The 21,149-nt window shown below is 36.3% G+C and overlaps 1 protein-coding gene and 1 pseudogene across 1 annotated transcript; both read right to left on the bottom strand.

Annotated features, from left to right (window-relative positions):
• Positions 1–6,674: 6,674 nt before the first annotated feature.
• Positions 6,675–21,116, bottom strand: Cetn3 (centrin 3). The gene is made up of 5 exons (XM_004841673.4): positions 20,959–21,116; positions 18,901–19,036; positions 16,785–16,899; positions 11,025–11,216; positions 6,675–7,074 (listed from the first exon to the last, which is right to left on the bottom strand). Exons 1-5 carry the CDS (start codon positions 20,973–20,975, stop codon positions 7,031–7,033), a joined length of 504 nt encoding a protein of 167 aa, XP_004841730.1. The 5' UTR covers positions 20,976–21,116; the 3' UTR covers positions 6,675–7,030.
• Positions 12,054–12,151, bottom strand: LOC147826610 (U2 spliceosomal RNA; annotated as a pseudogene).
• Positions 21,117–21,149: the final 33 nt, after the last annotated feature.

Genomic DNA, 21,149 nt, shown 5'->3' with positions numbered 1-21,149 from the left:
AGGGCAAAAACTGAAATTTAGATGACACTGTCACTTTTTTGTTTTAAGCTGTTTCTCACACCCTAAGAGTCCCAGAAATTTCAGAACATCCAAGATCGGACTGTAGAATTGCAATTCAGCTGCACACAGAGGCCGGTAACTATTTGGTGGTCTTTTCTCTGCCTTCAGTGTCCTGCTGCCACTCAACAGTTCCCCACATCGACCCTAAACCTCTGGCTTCCCCAAAGTCTGGGAATCCTTTAGCCATGATCAATATGGTTGTGTATTCCTCAGTTCCTAATTCATCAGAATCCTGAACCACATATAAAGATACCAGGTCAAACATTATACCAACCTTAGTCTCTTTGATTTCATGTTTCTCTTAGTATATGAGGTGTGTCCCAGAGCCAATGAGAATTAATTAGCACTTCAGGAAACTTCTACATCTATACCATAAGCCATTTTCTACATTAAACTCTCTCTTACTAGGCCTTACTCAGCCTGGATTCCTAGGACACGTTTCTTGATTACACAGGAACACACTGACCAGTGTATAGATTTAACAACACTAAGACACAACAGAGGCTTAGCCTTTTCCCTCCCCTACAGTGCTTGGAGCTTCTCCTTTGTTCCCACCCCCGCTTCAGAGACTCTTAGTTAACACAGTTAACATCTCCAGTCCTACGGGCAACAAGGGAGAGAGGAGGGTGGTAAAAGGCAGCAACTGCTGACCCAAGGAGTCAGCCTTGGGCCTCTACTGTGTCTGTTCAATCACAGTTAATCTGAAAGCTCTTCCATTTGACCCCAAATGACTAAGGTTGTTTCTGTATTTATTTATTCCTTTCTTTGTCTGGTTTGTGATCTACTGTTTTTAATTTAATGACCTTACTGTATATATGCTGAAGAAGTTTTCTATACAAATCTTTATTTGGGAAAAAAATATTTGAACTTACAAATAAGATGAAGAACTTTTTTAAAAAGTTGCCTTTTCTTTTTTCTTCCTTTAACCCTTTAGAAGTGGAGACTCTAATAGATGCTAGGAAGCAAGATTCGCTTTTGACAATTTTTTAAAAAACCTTTTGCCATAATGACTTAAGTTTAAATATAAATCATGATTTTTAAGCTTATTTCAACCAAATGTTAATAGCATATGATTTATCCAGGCTATGATCCTATTTCCTCCCAATGGACTGAACATTTGGCTTGCTTACCTGTTTATAAATGCACTGAAGAAACTAATGAGTTTAGTATTTAGCTCCAAGCAATCGCCTCGCTCCTTGTGTCTGAATACACCGAAGAGTGCCCTGGGGACCCTGGAGATCCCAGCACTTTCAGTGTGAAGCTGTAGAAATACAGGCAGTTGCGCCCATGGACCAATAATTCAAACTACAAAACAAACCCAATTAAAACAATTGTTTTCACATAATGTTTGCAATTTGCAAAACATTTTCATAAATATAATTCCATTTCATTTCTCCCAAAACCAAATGGTAGTTACAACAGATTTTCACTTTTCTAGTTTTTAAAAAATCTTTCCCAGTTTTGTTTTTTTCTTTTAATGTTTGTTACAGTAGTAGAAACCAACCAGCTACATTTGAATAGTTCTCTTTCACAAAGAAAACTTAGAATCCAAATCTTCCTTCTTTCCCCCACCCCTTCTGAGAGTTATTATGTTTTTATTGCCAATGTTGAAAAATGTCGCACCATCCCTTAGGACTTAGATTAGCAACAATTATCACCCAGCAAGACTGGTATAGAAAAACTCTCCTGGTAAGTTTAGTATTGGACAGTTACTCAAATTTAACTGAGCATTTTTAATCTTAATACAAAATGAAAGAAAATAGAAAATGGAAAAGAAATTGTAGGTCTTGCTTAAAGACCTACATCTATATCTAGTGGTTACATCTACTTGTACCTGTGTGGCAGAAACTACAAATGCATGAACTTTCAAAACAATCAAAATTCATATTTTATAATGAAAGACTGCTTCTCAGCAGGCCATACACAAACCTTTAACCTGCTGTTAAATTTAAGGAGGTTCTCAATGGTAGGAAACATGATTTGGAAATATTTTTATCACTTAGCATTTAGTTAATGTAGACTGATTTTTACTCGAAAGAGCCATCTATCCAAAGTAGGCTTTCAGCAATAAGTCACCAGTGTTTATGTTCTACAACAGCTCGTGTTTCCTTGCTGTCAGGCTTACATGGACCTTTCGGAAGACCCTGGGTATAGGCAGTCTATGGTAATGCCATACAGAGAAAATGATCGCTCTTTTCAAAGAACACAGTGGCACCTTGAACAAATGTTACAAGCATATTAAAATCAGAAATGTCGGACTCCAGGAATTCTATTAAGTATCCTTGATTTCTTTTATTATGGAATAAAGAAAATCTATTTTTAAATATTTTAATTAAGTATAAAGTGGAAGTAACCCTGCTGATCTTTGATTCCATAAAATGTCAGTAATGTTCCTAAAATCATCATTTAATGAAAAAATATTTACATAGTCTCAGAACGGCACAGATCATATAGGTTTCCAAAGTTTTAATGAAAAAGAGAATTTGGATTTTGTAAGCAATTAGATAACACTGTAATTACACCTAATATTTAGAATACACCTCACAGAGGTAAATTTAACATAAGCATATGTCAAGTAAACCAGACGTGGTTTCACTACTTTTAGATTCTCCTTGGCAATTTTTCATACTATTTAGGCTGAAGTGTTCAATGAATGCTTCAACTACGAAATTTACTGAATTCAGAATAGGAACTGTAAATAAATTACCTATTCCAACTAAAAATCTATTCCATAAGAAGGGCCTATTTTGCCTGAGATCTCCCAAGGTTTAACTAAGCATCTGCCCTGGATGACTGATATATTTCATTCTGAGATTTCCTACCACTCAAATTCTGAGCAATTCCTAATCCTACTATTAAACTGAGTTCTGTTCACCTCCCTTGAACTACTGCCTCTCCTCTGTGACCTACCAGAGCTGTATTTTAGCTATCAGGTTTAGGTCCATAAACTTTGCTTCCTCCTCCTCCCTGGCTTAATGTTTCACAGACCTTCTCACGCACCTTTTACCAGCCATTCACCTAAACCCAGGTTTCTTTTCAAGTAACTCCTAAAATCATCTCTACAAAGATTAACTGGAAAAATCTTTCCTAAATTTTATCCTCAAAATGAAAGTCTTCTGACTCTTTACTGTTCAATAATATGCAATTTATCAATAAGCATTTGGCTAACATTATATTTTTAATGTAGTCTCTTCTAAACTCATCTACTTTTCAATGTTGCCTCTGTGACTATTAAAGTATAGTCTAAGACTCTAAGCTTCCAGGGGCCTGATAGTAAACACTAACTTCTGTGGAATAATATATGATGCAATACTATGCTAACTTAGCCATAAGTGTTTAATAAATGTTTTTGCTGCCGAGGTTCTGAATCCCAAATTGTCTTTTATGTTTTGTGGTTTTAAAATTCTGATCCCACATTCCTTGAGAGTCTCCAAATGTTACTGTAAGAATAAAGTAACATCTCATAGTTATGAGTAGACTCCTAACTGAAGTAAGAAAGCTTGGGGTCAAAATCCAATTTAGTTACTGCCCGTTACCTTAGGTCCTCCAAACCTGTTTTGTTGTGTGGTAAGACAATCAAAGAGAATCTACCCCAAACAGTTCAGATTAAAATATACATCTTCCCTATTACTATTCCCAGAGGCTGAGTGATCATATGCCCCAGTTTGCTCATTTGCCTTCAGTTTATTTACACCAATTGTCCCAGTATAATCGCTTCCCTCCTTCATCCTTTCAGTCAAAAGCAACCTGTTCAGGCCGGGGATTTAGCTCAGCGGTTTCCCCGCCTGCTTCGCAAGCACGAGGACCTGAGTTCGATCCCCGGTACCAAAAAAAAAAGTAACCTGTTCAAACAATGAAAGACAACCGAGCCTCTCTCCTGCTCCTCATAACACAACACCATCCTGTGTTCAAATATGTAATACTAGGGCTGCAGCTATGAAAAATGATACTTCTCTGCCAGCTCAATCTCTTAATGGACCTCACTAATAAGACTAAGGCAAGAAAAAAGGAAGAGCGTGGGGGGGATCCTGCATATTTGTTCCTACCAGCATCCCTAGAGCAACAGCTCTGCATTCAAACTGCAGCGCTACTGAAAATCATCACTGTGATTAGAGGGTCGGAAGTTCTGTCCCACCCCTATGGGCATCAGGAAAGGGGACGTTGAGACAAGTTACTGAAAACCCCAGCCGTGGGTCTGTCTCCTGCGAGCCAGTATGACGTCAGCAAGATAGGAAGGTGGGAAATAAAGACACAGAGACAGAGACTTGACAGAAACTGAGTCTTGGGCTGATCTAAGCTGCTCTGGGCAGCAAAGACAAAGGACTCCCAGGACACCCAGTGCTTATTCATTACAGGGTGGGAAGGGGGAAGCTGGGCAGGCCTTGGGACACCCGCTGGTAACAAGTATCAAGCAGGCAGGACTGTAGAAGGAGGGCACAAGCCTATCTTCGCTGAAAAGAACAAATGGTTAATGTAGAGGGGAGGAATTCAGTTGGAGCCCAGTTGACCTTGGGTGGACTTGGCTGATGGGACTACTTCCAATGTAACACAGCCGAATTATGGAGGGGCAAGAAGGTTGTGCCACTATAACCTAATACTGGACGGAGGTGTCTGCTACAACCCCCCACCTCCAAGAAGGGTCTGGGGCTGAAGGTTAAGTAAATCACCAATGGCTAATGGTGTCATCAATGGCACCTACTTAAAGAAGCCTTCATAAAAACCCAAAATGACTGGGTTCCGAGAGCTTCTGAAGTGTTGAACACAGAAATGCCTGGAGCATGGTGTGGCTAGGAGGGGCTGCAAGCTCCTCACCCTTTATCCCACACCGTGCCCTATTTCTTTCATCTGGCCAATCATTTGTATGCTTTGCAATACCCCTGAGTTCTGAGAACCATCCTAGCAGACTAATGGAACCCAAAGAGGGGAGGAGGTTAGGTGGTACGCTCCAATTTCTAACCTCTCAGAGCATGGCCCACAACCTAAGGCTCATAATTTGCATCTAAAGTGGGAGGCAATCATATGGAACTAAGTAATTAATCTCTTGGATCCTACAGTGTGTCCTAGACATGGGGTAGAACTGAGTTGAATTATACTAGTTGGTGCCCACAGAAGTACTGAAGTTAAAGAACTTAGTTGACAAATCTCAAGCAGGCAAAGCTCACCAGAACATCAGAGCAGCAGTGCATTAGGCAAATTCATTTTCCCCCATCGCAAAATACCACTGCATGGTAAACATGACAAATCCCCCCCCCCGACTCCTTTATAGGAAATTCACTCCTTTCTTCATATTTCCACTTTTCCCAGCCGGTTTTATCAGCTTTCAACTCTGCAGTTACTGATTATTAACACTAGGAAGTGATCTGAGAGTAGCTCACATCCTACTCTAATACAAACTTTCTACAACACAAAGGGCCTAGGTGAGTCCTCTTCCTTGCCCAGTTTAGAGCAGAATAAAACTACTGACTTCCCAAGAGAAAGTGTTTATATTAAAAATAAAGAGAGTACCTCTGTAGGTGGCAAAAAGTAGCTTGAGTTATTGTTCCAATAACGTGGTAGAAGATTAGCAAGCCAAGATTTACTTTTACTTTATTCTTCCTTTTCCTAGACATCAATGTATTTCATGACCAAGACTCAAAAGGCAATTCATCAGAAAGAGTAATAAAACATGTTAAGCTTCAATGTCAATGTGGCGCTCTGAGCAGGTACTACTGTGAGCACTGATTTCATACTGAAATGAAGTTTTACTATAAGTGAACAATTAACCTGCTTTTGCAGTAACTCTGAAATACTGCTACAGTTCTATCATTCCTTTCTGATTTTCTGTTAAATCTCTGGTGGAACACTCTTAATATAACACTACACTCTGGGAGGCTCACAGCATTTAAACTGCCTCAAATTATGTTAAATACAAAGCTTAAAGAAGGATCACTGAAATCAACAACTTTCTTCCTGAAGGTCCGCATCACCAGGAATGGTATCATGAGTGAAGGATTGGCGTGGACTCCATTTTCCTGTGACCTGGCTTCTACGATCACTTGTTTTCCTCCCAGGATACACTTTCCACAGCAGAAGAGAGCACCAATGCCTGGAAAGCTATGTGAACCATTTCCTGGGGCATAACACATGTTCCTTTATATGGATAAAACATAGCCTTAAATTATTTCTGTAGCTTACTATTTTCTTTTTTATCATTATTTTAAGAGATCAAAATTTCAAAATTTACATCTTTCCCTTTGTCAAGAAGTTAATGAGTCAAATTATATTCATTCAATTAGTTTGAGGAAATATTCAGATTTAACTATCATACCTATAAGAGTTCTAAAACAACACACAAGGGTAAGTGGGCCTATGCACACAATGCTTATTCCCTCCAAACTGAAAGGCATAACTTTTAAAAAGGAATTAGGCTTATATTGAGCCATCCTGTATTCAAACACAGAATGTCAAACTTGATAAAATTGTAGGTAATGAAAAAATGTGCTATTCTATTGTAATTTTTATTTCAGTTCCTGTTTTAGAAACTAGTACAAGTGTATAAAGAAAAGGTTTTAGAAATATTTTATTGAAGATTAATAAATATTAGAAATCAAAATAAAACAGGAAATTTACCAAACTTTAAAATACTAAAATAAGCATTTTATTAATGAAAGTCTGAAAAATGTGTACACCAAAATAAAAGTGGACTAATGTTAAATAAAAAACCTCCAGAGAATATATACCACATGATTTGATTTTTTAAAACTTTATATAAAACCCATATTACAAATACAAAGCTAAACTATTTCAATACTAACAACACTGTTCATACAAAGAAACTTAACAGTAGTACATACAAACACAGAAGATGTTTAGTTTTGGTCCTTTTGGAAAAAAAGAATTCAGCTGGTTTCTTTTTTAACATAGCTCCAGGCACAAAAATAGAATTTAAGATGGTAACTGCAATATTCTCAGTGTTTATCCTTGGAATTCTTTAAATGTCACCAGTCATAATAGCAATGAACTCCTCTTGATTTACTGTGGTAAGAAAAAAAGTAGCAGTCAGAAATACACAGACTTTATTTCTTCAGAGAATACAACTACCATTTCTCACTATTTTTTAATTGTATATTGTACAAAATTCTTAATAAAACATAGCCTTTTACTTCTTTGTTAGAAAGCTTAATGTGTTTATTAAACAGAAATGCATGAATGCAAAAACATATAAAATGTGATAAACACTATAAATTAGTATTCTATAATATTAACTGTGGAAAAGACTAGATAGTGTATGTTACCACAAAAGTCATAACATTTGTACACACTTCCTAAAAGAGTTTTAAAAGTGTGACATTTTAAATGTGGTGAGTAAACAACCCCTCTTTATAATCTTTACTCTACTAGTTCATTTAGCAGCCCTTCCTTCATAAGTAAGCTTAAACACATCATACATGTAAATCAGAATTCTAAAGAATAAAAATAGATACAAATAGAAAAAGAAGTCAAACCGTTGTTTTAAATTGTTATATATTTAAAAGTCTACTTCAAAGAAAAAATAATTGAAACCAAGTCACCATAGCTCAAAAGTATTGATAGAAAGGGCAATTTGAAAAGATACAGATTTTATTGTGCAATAAAGCAAGTGTAAGACATAGATCCAAATGCAGGAAATAATCAGATATCAAATAATTATTATTTTACCAAATTATATATAAAATTCAGTAAAAACCTCCAATTTACAAAGCATATTTAAGACAGCAACCTAGAATACAAAATTGGATATTAAATATAATTTTTAAAAAGCAATACACACATCCATTAGTGTTCAGAAAAGAATGCTTTCTTGTGTAAAGAGATGAGTTTATAGGCCCCAGGACTAATAGAACTCTCATGCCACAGTGTTACATGATAATTCTGATGACAGGAAAAGAACACCCCATGAGAGATAAAAGACCTGATTTCTAGTCACAGCTTTACACCGAACATTTCTGCATCTTCTTTTTTTCATCTGAAAATTCTGAACTATGGTGGGATGGTGTTTTAGGTTGTTTCTAACTCTCTTAAATCCTAGGTGGCAGTATATGAAAACACCCCACTGAACCAAATATCTGTAAGCACCTAGTGAATGCCAACACCATACTAGGTGTGGTGTGAATACAGCAAAACAGACACCATAGTTCCTATTATGTAAATCAAAGGGAGGAAAATAGACAAAATTATAAAATTACTGTTAATTTTCTTAGGTACAACAGTGCACCTCAGAAGGCTAGTATCTCTATCCCTTGTAAATATATGCCAAAATATAAGGTGTCAAGTTCTTGATACATAAATACAGAGTTCATTTTCAAATGGTTCAGAAAAAAATATACTCCCTAGATAAAGCAAATACAGTAAAATATTAATTACTGAATCTAGGGGAGAGATACAATGATGTTCACTGTAGAAATCTTAATTTTTCTCTATATTTGAGACTATTCATAACAAAAAGAAAAAAAATCAATTAAATATGCTGAGGAGATAAAACATGTGTATTGGGAATGAAGATATACTGCCAAAAATCACAGAAGACTAATTTCAAAACTTATGTTAGTTTTAGATCTGAAACAGAACAAATATTGTACAACACAAAATATGACCCATCATTTACAAGATGAAACAATGTTGAAAAATGTATCAGTGGGAAAAATCATTATTAATGAGAAAAATTTAGGCATAAGTATTGTAAATCATGATTTAGACTCTGAAATAAAGATATAGGATTTGGAAAGGAGGTGGAAAGAGAGCTAGGGTGGGAGAGACCATCAGAAACACAATTACAGAGAGAGTTACATTTACCTAGCAAAAAGGAGTGGGTTAAGAAAGATGAGCTGTCCAGCAGCTGACAGAGAACAAGGAGTCCAGGTGTTCAGTATTAAACACTCCCGAGGCACAGTGCAGGGATGGCAAGAACAGGACACAACGTCTATCCACTCACCAACTACCCTAAGGGATCTTAGAAAATACAGTAGTGACCTTTAACCTCTGCAGTTAAGTACACTGGAATGCCTTAGAAAACGATGATCCTTCTGTGCACCTAAGTTTTAAACAAGTTTAAATAAATACAGTTTTTAACTAAAATTTAGGCAATCTAGTTTGAGGCAGCTAGAATGTAACTGGGAGCAAGAGTAAATTCTGAAGAAATACAACATCATAAAAACAGCCCTAGAATGATTTTACTAAAAATCACTGTAACAATGTAACAGAGGCATAATTAAAATATCCGAAATCAAAAAAATACTGATGTTTTGTTAAAGATTTTATACTCTGAGTACAGATCAAACACACAGTAATTGCTAAATAAATGTTATCACTATTTAAAAGTGATCCACTACGGCTTTTTAAATGCTTTTGTTTTTCCAAAAAGACATGTTTTATTTTATGTACTTTATTTTACATATTTCATATATTATATATTACTGCCACAGCTTTATGTCTGTCTTGTAGAACTCTATACCTGTTACCTTTAACTTCACATCCACCATATTTATTATTCAATATCCAAATTTTTTATCAGAAAATGTTGCTCTTAAAAACTGAACAGCATGAACAATTCACAAAGGCAGATGAATTACTGAAGCCCACAAAAGAAGCAGCAGAATTTTATGATCTTTAGTAGGTTAGTAAAACGATTGCAGTTTATATCTCTCAACACAGCTTGGTTTGCAATCCAAAGAATCCACATTAAGTATACAAAAGAATCAAAGCAGTTTGTTGCTCTAAATGCTATAAGCCCTCAATGGAAGCCAGTAATTCATACACACATCATTAGGGGAGGCTTTTGAGAAAAAGATAGTGTTTAAAATGTACCTGGGAAATAAATAACATTTTAGCAGACAAAATTGGTAATTAGAGCTCTCTAAAATTAAGGAACAGCATGATGAAAGGCAGAAAATCAAAACCACTTTCAGGATACGAGTACTTTGTAACAGTGTGCAACGCATGGGAGGTGAAGGTTCAAACAGAAAAGCAAAGAACACAGTGGGAAACAAAAGTAGTTAAGGTGGGACAGATCACAGACAGCTCTGCACACTGCTCTGCCGGTCAGGAAGAGTGGTTCTAAATGTTTCAACACAGAATGATGTCATTGAACCTGTATTTTAGGAAAAGAATGCAATCTACAGAAGGAGGGAGAAACAGATTAGAGACTTCCAGGCCCAGAAGACTGTAAGGGAGATTAAATAAAGGCAGGGACCACACCTGCCTCCTTCACTGTGTTGCACCAGTCAGCAACAGGACACTGCTTGTCTAACAGGCAGGAAAGAGGAAGTGAGGCTACTGGAACTTTCCTAAGAAGTAGGGCCAGAATTAGGACAGCAGCGGTGGACCAAAAGAGAACAGATTAAAAACATCTGAAGGGTAAAATCAATAGAAGTACAAGAAGGTAGACAGGAAAAGGATTATAGTCTAAAATTCTGAGTGCCTGTTATTTTGACGTTGCATTTTCAGAGCAAAGTAAAGTACTTCTTGAAGTATGGCACATCACATTATAATCTGTAGCATCGGTTTTAAAGATCTGTTTCATTCTAAATCAAACTTGTGAAACATTTTTTTAAAAAACCAAACAATGAACAGCACATTGACTAAAAATGATAGTTCAAAGCCAGCCATGGTGGCATGTGCCTGCAGTCTTAGCTACACAGAAAGCGGAGTCAGGTGGATCTCTTCAGCCCAAGAGTTTAAAACCAGACTGGACAACACAGTGAGACCTCCTCTCAAAAAAACAAAACAAAAAAAGAAGGCACACTGCAAAGGGATTTTTGTTTTGTTTTGTTTTGTTTTTTGGTACCAGGGATCGAACGCAGGACCTTCCCCTTGCGAAGCAGGTGGCGGAACCACTGAGCTAAATCTCCAGCCCTGCAAAGGGTCTTGAAAGTCATTTGATATTAGAAAATTTTAGGACCTGTGTAGCATCAGGGGTGCTTAGAAAATATGTTCCATGCAAAACTTACTTTCTCCATCACCATCTTTATCAAATTCTTCTATCATAGCTCGAAGTTCCTCATCACTCATATTTTCTCCCAGTTCTCTGGCAACACGTCGCAAATTCCTCAAACTTATTTTACCTGAATCATCATCATCAAATAGTTTAAATGCCTTCAATATTTCTTCATGTGGATCTCTTTCCAATATCCAGTCTGTCACTACAGTTAAAAAAAATTTTTAAACAACCTGTATAATCACAAATGCATTCATTTATAAAATCAGCTAAATATTAAATGAGAAAAGCTTTCAACCTATCAACATTTAGTCTAAAATACTGTTATACATAAAATGTTAAATTACATCCCCTACACATTCAGAGAAAACCCGAAATCAGAAAAACTAAACTCTTATTTCAAGCTTTAATCTTTTTAGTAGCAATAATTTCTCTTATTGCAAGAGTAAGCAAAACTCTATCACACAAAAGCAAAAAAGAAAAGGAAGATTATACCATCTTTAAGGTCTACTATATTACCAAGAATTGTAGTAGGCTTCACAGACATCAAGCATATATAAGTCTAAGAGTTTATGGCTTTGTATAGAGACATACCAACAAAACAATTACAGCTAACTAGATAAAAGCTTTATGTTAGCTGAACTTAATACACTGGTTTTTCCTCGAATATAATCCAGCTTAAAAGCAAATAACAACAACAAAACCCTGAAGAATTAACAAAAATTACTATCAGATTGTGCTTTAGGCACAATCCTAGGCAGCAGATGAAAATTCCACAAATATCTTCATGATTAGAAGTCTTGGTTTTCTTAACTGTGGAAAGTAGGTTAAAAGGCTGATTATAGTAAGAAAGACTCTCCAAAAGAAAACTTTAGAAAGATCTCACTAAATTCATATCCACTTTGCCCAGCAAGATAACAACTCTTGAGCTAAGGATAAATGTAATTTCAGATCTCAATAGTAGTAATACATTTAGTATTACAAATATAATCATATACAATATAGTAAGCTTACATATTTTGAATATTGCCAGTCTATAATCTAAAGCTACAATAACAAAAATGAAGTAAAACTCTGTGGTATAAAATTTTAAGTTATTAGATACTACACTTGATCTTAGCCAAAAGGCCGAGAAACGATTAAGATAGTAGAAAAAATACTGAACATACCTAACTAAACACCTATGAAGTTAATTCTACAAGTTATTCTACCTCTGTAAGAAAAGGTATTTATGATTTACATTATACCATTAAAAGTAACTTAGTGCTGTTGAGGTTTAAATCATTAGAAAATTATAGCTGCTGGTAGCTGGAAGGTATTGGAATGCTTAATGAACCTAAAATGAAAAAACACAATCCAGGTAAACAACAATTTATTATTTTGCTGCTGTTCCATCTGTATTTGGTTGAACAAGCACCTATTCAAGCTAATGTTAAATCATTCACATATATATTCAATACTTTTCTTTTATCCATTAATTTATACAAAAAAGCTTCCAAGTAACTAATTGAAGTATATTACTAAAAGTATGCAAATTATCAAAGCTCATAAATATTCAGTCAAAAAGGAATTGGCATATATACAGCCATAACACCAAAATAAAATACCACACTTAACTCTATGGCTCACACTCAACTTATTTTGAATTTAGTCCCAACAAAAAAGCAGGACAAGGAAAAAAAGTGTTAAGAAATTTTCTTCACCAATTAAATAATATACATGACAGGTGAACCAAAAAAGCAGCTTGCTGAAAGTATTAATGTTGCTTAAGAAGCAACAGGGTGATCTGGGGGAACAGATGGGGCTCCAAGATGTATAAATTCTTATCCCAATAGTACTTTGTTAGTTATTTCAGATCGACGTGTCTATATAATCTTCTATCAATACTCTAGCTTAGAATATGACTTTTCTTAGGAATATAAATGTCCATAATTCTGGACAGCTAACAAATTACCCAGCAAATAATTTTTTGATGACACTTCTCCATGACTCCATGTTGTATTCTTTTCTACAAAGTAGAATTTAAAGATTTTTTTTCAATGAAAGCAAGCCAAGTGACATATAAGTAGTTAAGGTGGGTCTCCTCTATTTCATGAAACACCAAATTTCTGTCCGTGTAACTCTGTTTTCAAATGATTTAAGTAGAGAATCAAAAATGTACTTCACTGCCTGCCTCGCAAGTGCAAGGACCCGGGTTCAATCCCCGGTACCAAAAAAAAAAAAAAAAAAAAATGTACTTCATCAAAATAATTAATCTTACATATCTATATAAAAGTCAATTCAGAATATAGTAAATTTTAAAACATCACATTAAAGGAAATTTAAAATCACTAAAGGTAATGCTAGAGTATCAACTCTATTTCTCAGTGCCTTTTGGAAGTTCTATCCAACCACATTTGTTTTACACTCATCACATTATACTCCAAACTCCTTCCAAGACCACCATGGCAACTCTCTGCTGCCTCCCTGACCACACCCAAAAGACAGCAGCAGCAGTAACAGCTACTTTCCCCTATTTGAAAAACCTGAATCCCTCTCAGTCCCACACATCTCATCAATGACTAGCTCCTGAGTTTGAAGGCACAATCTGTTTCACTGGAAATGTAACCCCTTTCTTTTCACCCTCACCATCCTCAGCATAGAAAGTCTAGTATTTTCTGTCTGTGGTCATCTCTCTCTCTATTCCTCCCCTCTCTTCTCATCAGTTATCTAAGACATATCATATCCCATTCCTTAAAAATTGCTAACAATTCTTTCCTGACTCAAGTCCAAACTCTTGTGTTATGCAAGACTGCCAATCTGGCTCATATCTACTTGCCCAGTCACTTCCCCATGTCCACGACCTGAAGACTCCCAAACAAGGCCATCCTTCTAGGACCACTCTTTGTTGTTGCTGTTTTCTATGCCTGGAATGCCTCTTCTCTACTCTTGCAATCTTCTCCTTGGAAATGCTAGTCACGTTCTCAAAGGACTAAGCCAAAAATCCTCTCTGCAAAGTCTTCTTCCATTCCTCTCAATGAGAAATTGACCAATCTTCCCTGCAAAAGCCCAGACAGCAACTATCGCAGGCTTCAGAGGGCCATCAGGTCTCTGTCTACACCACTCACTCTGCCATCACAGCACAAAGCAGCACGGATGAGTGTGGCACTGCACACAGTACAGCCAAATTCAGCCCAAGGTTATTGTCTGCCAACTCCTGCCCTGCACAAAATTACACTGTACCATACAGTACCATAACTTGTCACCTATTAATTGTTCAGCTCCTTAGTTTAATTCTCTTCTGCCCATCAGCAAAGCACCTAATGCCAAAAAATTTAGTAAATGTTTGTAAAATAAGCAAAATGGAAATAGTCAGTGTTTAATTCTAAATAGGCAATTAAACAATAAATTGTATATGCCAAAAATAGATGGAATATAAATATTTGACTTACCTTAGTCTTAAAGACAGCAATTCCTAAAGCACTTGTTACCCATTAGCTTCAGGCTGCCTTGACTCTAAACCAGTGATGGTGAACCTTTTAGACCTTGCCATGGTAACACACGGCCAGCTGTGGCACATGTACCATAGGCTCACTATCACTGCTCTACACTTACATGAAATGTATTTTAATGCTTTTTTTCTAGTACTGGGAAAAACCTAGGTAAAGGATGGACTTCATCTGGAAATATTTGTAGGAGAGTGTCCTTAGGCAGCCATATATGGTACATAAAACTAAGGCTCAAATATTCTGATTCAGTCATTTGTGTCAAAGTTTAAAACATCTATTAATCTGTGACCCATTATTAGTTAAGTAATGAGCAAATGAGAGAGACAGTTCCTATTTGATTCCCAAACACTAATAAATTTGTGAGAGCTACTACTCTCAACAGGCAGTCTTAAGGATAGCTAAAGTAAGCTACGTCAAAAGGTTGGTCTTTGAGTCAGAGCTCAAATCCTATCGTAGCTCTTTATTCTAGGAGCAACCCAGTTATTTCTCCTTTGATAAACGGATAAGATAAGTTGTTGGGAAAAGGTGAAAGTATCATGGAACTCTGCTCCAACTGCTAATAAAAATCACAATTTAAAATTGTATTCATTTAAGACAGCATACAGTATTTTGTAAAATTATTAATGATGATCACAGAACTTAAAAGAGCCTGCAAGTATGAAAAAAAGAAAATAAGAAAAATATACATAGTAGAACACTTTTATGTCCCAGTGATATATATACATATATATATATATATTTCCAGCCTCTAAAACACATGGAATAAGGACTACTTTCTAAAGTAAAAACAACAAATACTTGGTAGCACTTACTATATATGCCTTTTTCCAAGGACCTCATATTCTATATTATTATTTCTCATAAGAACCCTATGAGACATTACACCTATCCTCATTTTGGTTGAAAACAGGGTTCAAAAAGAAGTAGAATGACCAAGTTACAGGACTAGTAGGTCGCAAAACCAATAACTGAAACACAATCTGGTTGCAAGGTAGCCCACGCTAAGCACTACATTCTACCAGATGTACCTTAAGTATAGCTCTTTCTTAAGTTTCATTTCCACATATCCTAAAGCCTATAAATACTCCAAGTTGATATTTGACATACAACAATTATAAACCTCAGGAGACAGCCTGTATTCGGAGAAAAAAAGTAGCTCCCTTTCTCAAGGACAGAAGAAATAAGAGAAGAAAAAAAAAAGATGCTTGCAGAAGGGACAAGCTGCCTCTCTAAATAGTTATACATCAATTCATAAGTGGGGGATCTCCTAGGCTATGGTTTCTATCTCTTGAACTTATTTATTTACCTTCTGTCTCCTCCTTTGGGTTTGAGCTTTCAGACTTTAGAAAAATGACTAATGATGTCAGCCTATTTTCTGTGCATCTACTGACATTTATTTTTGCTTCTCATATTGCTTCCTGATGAATATTTAAAATAAGGGGTTTGTGTGTGGGGTGTGTATGTATAATTCCATTAGTTTCCAAATGTTTTAAATATCTGAAAATAACATGACCCATATAAAGTGTTACCAGTGTTTCTGGCCCTCCAGAAATTCACCACTCTGAAAAAGTCTAATCTATATATCCTATAAATAATACACTAAAACGAACTCTACAATTATATAAATCTACAAAACTTCACCACGCTAAGCACGTGACACTATCTTCAGGTGGCTCTAAAATGTTTTCTCCTGCCTCCAGTCAGCCGACTCCCTCCCTTACTATAATCCTCTCCTCACCCTCGACTCTGAACAGATGATTTTATTCAGAGACTAAGGTCATCCAGAGTATGCCGTCCCTCATAAACTGTCAACCTAAAGGCATATGCTTCATCTACGTCCAAAAGTACCCACACGTTTCTTCTTAGCCTACTTTACCAAGAAAAATTACATACCAGAAAGGTCTCAAGAAATACTTTCCAAATAGCAAGATACCAAACTTTGTTTTACTGAGAGAAAATAATTTTTAATCACCCTTTTAGTTTTAATACACATTAATATAAACACACATTACTTGGAAAAGCATCTTTCCACAGAAAGCTACACAATAGTTCCCTGTTAGAAAAAAAGAAAAAACTATAAATCTTACAACAAAGCTCTACAAAACTTTAAAATGAAAACCATGAGGGAAAAAAGTACCAAAAGAAAAAAAAATACCCAAATAAGAACAATATTATATATCACCATTTAATAACAAAATTCCGTAACTCAGAGAATTTTTAAGAAAGCATACTGATCCTATAATTTCTTAACAACTGCTGGTTACAAAGACTATTAAAATACACACCAACTTCATTAAAGTCTTCGAAGGTGATTTTCCCTGTGGCTTCTCTGTCATAATCTTTAAGAATCTTCAGTACATCCGCTTTTTTTACATCAAACCCTAAGGCTCTCATTGCCACCTTTTGGATTTAAAGGGAAAAGCAAATTAGAAAGCTGTTTTTATAAAAGAAATGATTTCTGATTCTTAAATTTTTATAGCTTAAAAGATGACAATATTAATAAGATATAATTCTTTTGCAAGTTTAACATTTCTAAAATAAAGTGATAGTGTGGTTGTTCTTCACTACTGAAATTAAATAGAAAATTTATATTTTGCTTTTTTATATGACCAACTAATGAGCAAGTGTTTGCAGAATATACTATGCATTGTACTGAATCCACAGATAATTTTACCAATCTATCCCTTTATTCTCATGGGATTAAAATCAAAATGGGAAAAAGACAGCATAAATTCTAAAAAACTGAACAACAGAAGAGATCAAATCATTAAGATAAAAATTACCGCCTGCCCCGCAAGCCCAAGGACCCAAGTTCGATCCCCGGTACCAAAAAAAAAAAAAATTTACCCTCAGATACTATATGATTAATCCTGGGTCCCGGCAATAGCCCAGGACACTGGGGGAGCAGTGGGGGGTGGGCAGGAAAGGAGGGAGGGATGAGGAGAGCACACAGCGGGAGAGGGAAAGGGAGAGGGAGAAGAAGAGGGAGAGATTGTTCCTTGGTGCCTTATTACTAGTAGTAACAAGAAAGAAGAGACATGTTACTGATGAAGTCTCTCAAAGTCTCGCTTGGAGAGATTCTGACTGTTCCTTAATGAATAGATAAAGAGAAGTAGTAGGGCATTTAGAAAGGATGACAGGTAATAAAACAAACACTGAAACAAAGAAGAGATTTGAGGGCCAGTGAACAGAGCTATTTTGCTATTCTGAATGGGAAGAGTTCACGTGGAAGAGAGCAGACAGCGAGTGAGAAGACGGCGTGGCAGCTAAAGTCTACAGAGTATTTCATAGAAAGCAAGGCAATGAAACCTGAACTTTATGCAGTGGGCAAAGAAGAGTCAGTAAACGTTTATGAGCAATGAACAGAAAGAATTTAAGAAAGACCGCATTCTAATGGTACTGCACAAGGTGAACTAGAAGTAGAGAAACAATTTAGAAAGCTCCAGCTACGAAACAAAGTCACAAACCAAGACTGTCCTTAGCACAAATGGAAGAGACATTATAAAGGAAGAACACTTCGAATTAGAGAACTAAATAAAAGCAACCAAGATGTGTTATGTACATGTATCAACTCCCCATGATGAATGTAATCATTACGTATTGCAAATATGGGCTAACAATAAAAAATTTAAGAAGGGTTTCTTAATAATAGAGCACTAAAAATGTGACCCCAAAACAGTGGAAAAACAGCTAAACGAGACTGAGAGGGCTAGAATTCTAAGTCTACCATTTTTCTTTACACATTTTATACTGTCATTAATACTTAACCCCTCTCTTGGAATTCTTGCATTTAAAATCCCTTACAGAGTTACCAAAAGTATCACACATTTTTACTCACCTATAAAGGCTACTTAAAATCTCAAAATGCTATCTTTTTCATTATGCTGAATGTAAGACCTATATGACCGTAGACACCAATTTCCCCTTTTTAAATCTTTTTAAATAATTCTAAGCCTTAAAAGTTGACAATTTTCCCCATTAGTGTATGTGAACATCAGACAGACAATTTATACTGTTCGTATCCTGGGAGGCAGGCTGAGGCTACATGATTAATATGTTGAAAATTAAAGGAGTAAAAAACAAGTAACACTTCCTGAATCTCAGAGTATGCACTGCCCCTCCAAAAAAGAAACCAAAGAGAAGAATATTGTAAAAACAGTTTAAATCCCATAATCTGAAATATTTTAATTATGTTCATTATGATCAAGTGATAAGGACCTAAAAACCATGTTAGGGATTCTATTCAGTTTTATTATAGCAACTGACTGGAGTGCTTAAAATCACTTCATAGCTCCAAAACCAGTTTAGTTAAAATAATTATTTAGAAATATATTTTAAAGCATTTGTCAAAAATGTAAATCATTATAATGGAGAAATATGTACCTTAAAATACATTATTACCTTTAATTCATGATAATCTATTGCTTCATCTTTGTCTGCATCAAATAGTTCAAAAGCATCTTTAATTTCTTGTTTCTGTTCCTCAGTGAGTTCTCTTCTTTTTTTCCTTTTTGTTTTGTCTACCACAAGATCACTTCTATTAAATGCAAAGAAAAAGTCTTTAGTCCAGTTTAATCCAATTCTCTTATACAAACTAACCAAGGAATGATTTTCTAAATTTCAAAAACAGAAAGTATTTTTGAGAAAAAGAAATTTGCTCCATGAGTCAATGCCCTGGTTATTTTGCACATCCCAAAACTCAACAATTTTACAGGCTATTATTGAAAGAAATAAGCATTAAACCCTCCTTCTTCCTACCTTTTTTTATTTACCTCTAGTATTACTGTGGAAAATATTAGAATAAGCAAAAAATATTATTTTCAAAATTCCAACCAAAAATCAAAGCACTCATACTTATTATTCACATCATTCTTCAAGAGCATAAAAAACAGGAAAAAAATTCTCCAAATAAAATTAAAATTCCCAAGTTAAATCACTATGCACTCGATTTACTTTTGATAGTCCATGTAATTAAGTTCTCAAAATTTCTACCTTAGTATCACCTTATCAACTAATTTATAAACTTTTTTGGCACTGTAAATTCAAAATGTTAGGGCCGGGGATTTAGCTCAGTGGTGCTGCCACATGCCTCTCAAGCACAAGGTCCTGAGTTTGATCACTGGTACCAAAAAAGAAAAAAATTCAAAATGTTAGGTTACACGTTTCTAACAATTTGGTACTTTACTTGTAATTTCTTCCATTACTATTAACAAATCAGCTAAAATATTAATGGGCATTAAACATATCACCAATATTAAACAGGAAAAGTAGTCCATAATATTCATGCCTAATTCTATACGATAATGTGAAGAGTCTTGTAGTTTTCACTTAACATGTAAATTGTAGGTTAAACTTGTCTAATAAAATCTCTAGGAAAGTGTAAAGAAAATTAAAAGTAAAATTTATTTTAAAGCCAGAAATGTCTGAGGAGCTGCCAATCTAAAAGTGCTCCAAGATTTTAAATTGAGGGTACAACATGTGTACAAGCACAGCTTAGAAAACTGGAAACTTCTAAAGCTTTAAAATGTAAACACCAGTTAACTGTACTAGAATGTTACTATTTACAATTGAGAGTCATTTTGATCTGACCATGTATCCAAAAAAAGGCAAGAGACAGCAAGAAAGTGACCAACAGGTGCAGCACTGAGGAAGATCTTTCTTCCATGCTTAACCTGACTTGACACAAACTTGGGCATTGTGGGGTCTGTCATTCACTCCCTTCCCAATGCTCCGGGAGGACACATCAGGAACACACCCGTGACCTCTTAGAGCACACCGCTGGGAAGGAACTACATGGAATTTTTAAGGCACTACGTCTAGATGGGGAGGTGGCAACAGATCTAGAGGGCTCAAGATTGGAAATGAACGAAAGGTTTAAAACAAAAAACATAAAACAAGAAATCCAGCCAAGGAATGGCCAGTTTAAGTAACTAAAATGGTTCGTACATGTACTAATTCTGCACAACGAGTGTAATCATTATTTACTGCAAATTCGGACTAATAAAAATAAAAATGAATAACTACAATGGGACTCTGGGGACAACATCAAGCAGGCCCTGGGAGATGGGGAGGCTTCGTGTTATTTCCAAATTCTGTGGGTGATGCAGTGAGCCCAAGGCGGGACCGTGCACCAGGCTGGAAGGACGAAAGGATGCAAGAGTCGCCAAGGCTGAGCTCTCGGGCAGAGAGGAAATCTCGCGAGACTTCGCTCCCTCTCGCTCACAAAGTGGTCCGGGCAGGGGCTCCCGCAAGGAGCAGCTCACCGGAGGTCACGGGCTCGTCACCAGCAGGACGCCCAGGCCCCAGGGAGAAGTCCCGCAGGTCGCCCGCGGCTCCAGTTCCGAGTCCCGCAAGCCCTCCCCGTCCTCGCGCGGGCCGCACCCGGCCTCCCTTCCACAGACGTCCGCCCCCAGTCCCGCTCCAGGGTGAGGAGAGCACTGCCGCTTCTTCATTACCGACCTCAGAGCTAAACTCATTTTCTCCTTGGGCAGAGACGTTCCGCTCAAGAACGACTTCACACCCCTAACCCAACGCAGCGCGACTCCTACCAGCAGTTCAACAGACGCAAACGACCTCAGCGGCCTCGAGGACCACCCACAAGACAGAAACCTCTGAATGGGGATTGGTTGACAGTTGCCAATGTTCTGTCC

The sequence above is a fragment of the Heterocephalus glaber genome, unplaced genomic scaffold, assembly GCF_053883595.1.
Source record: "Heterocephalus glaber isolate CG9 unplaced genomic scaffold, H.glaber_assembly_v1.0 deba00001465, whole genome shotgun sequence".
Taxonomy (NCBI): domain Eukaryota; kingdom Metazoa; phylum Chordata; class Mammalia; order Rodentia; family Bathyergidae; genus Heterocephalus; species Heterocephalus glaber.
Note: the sequence above shows the minus strand (reverse complement) of the source record. Positions and strands in the feature narration are given on the sequence as shown.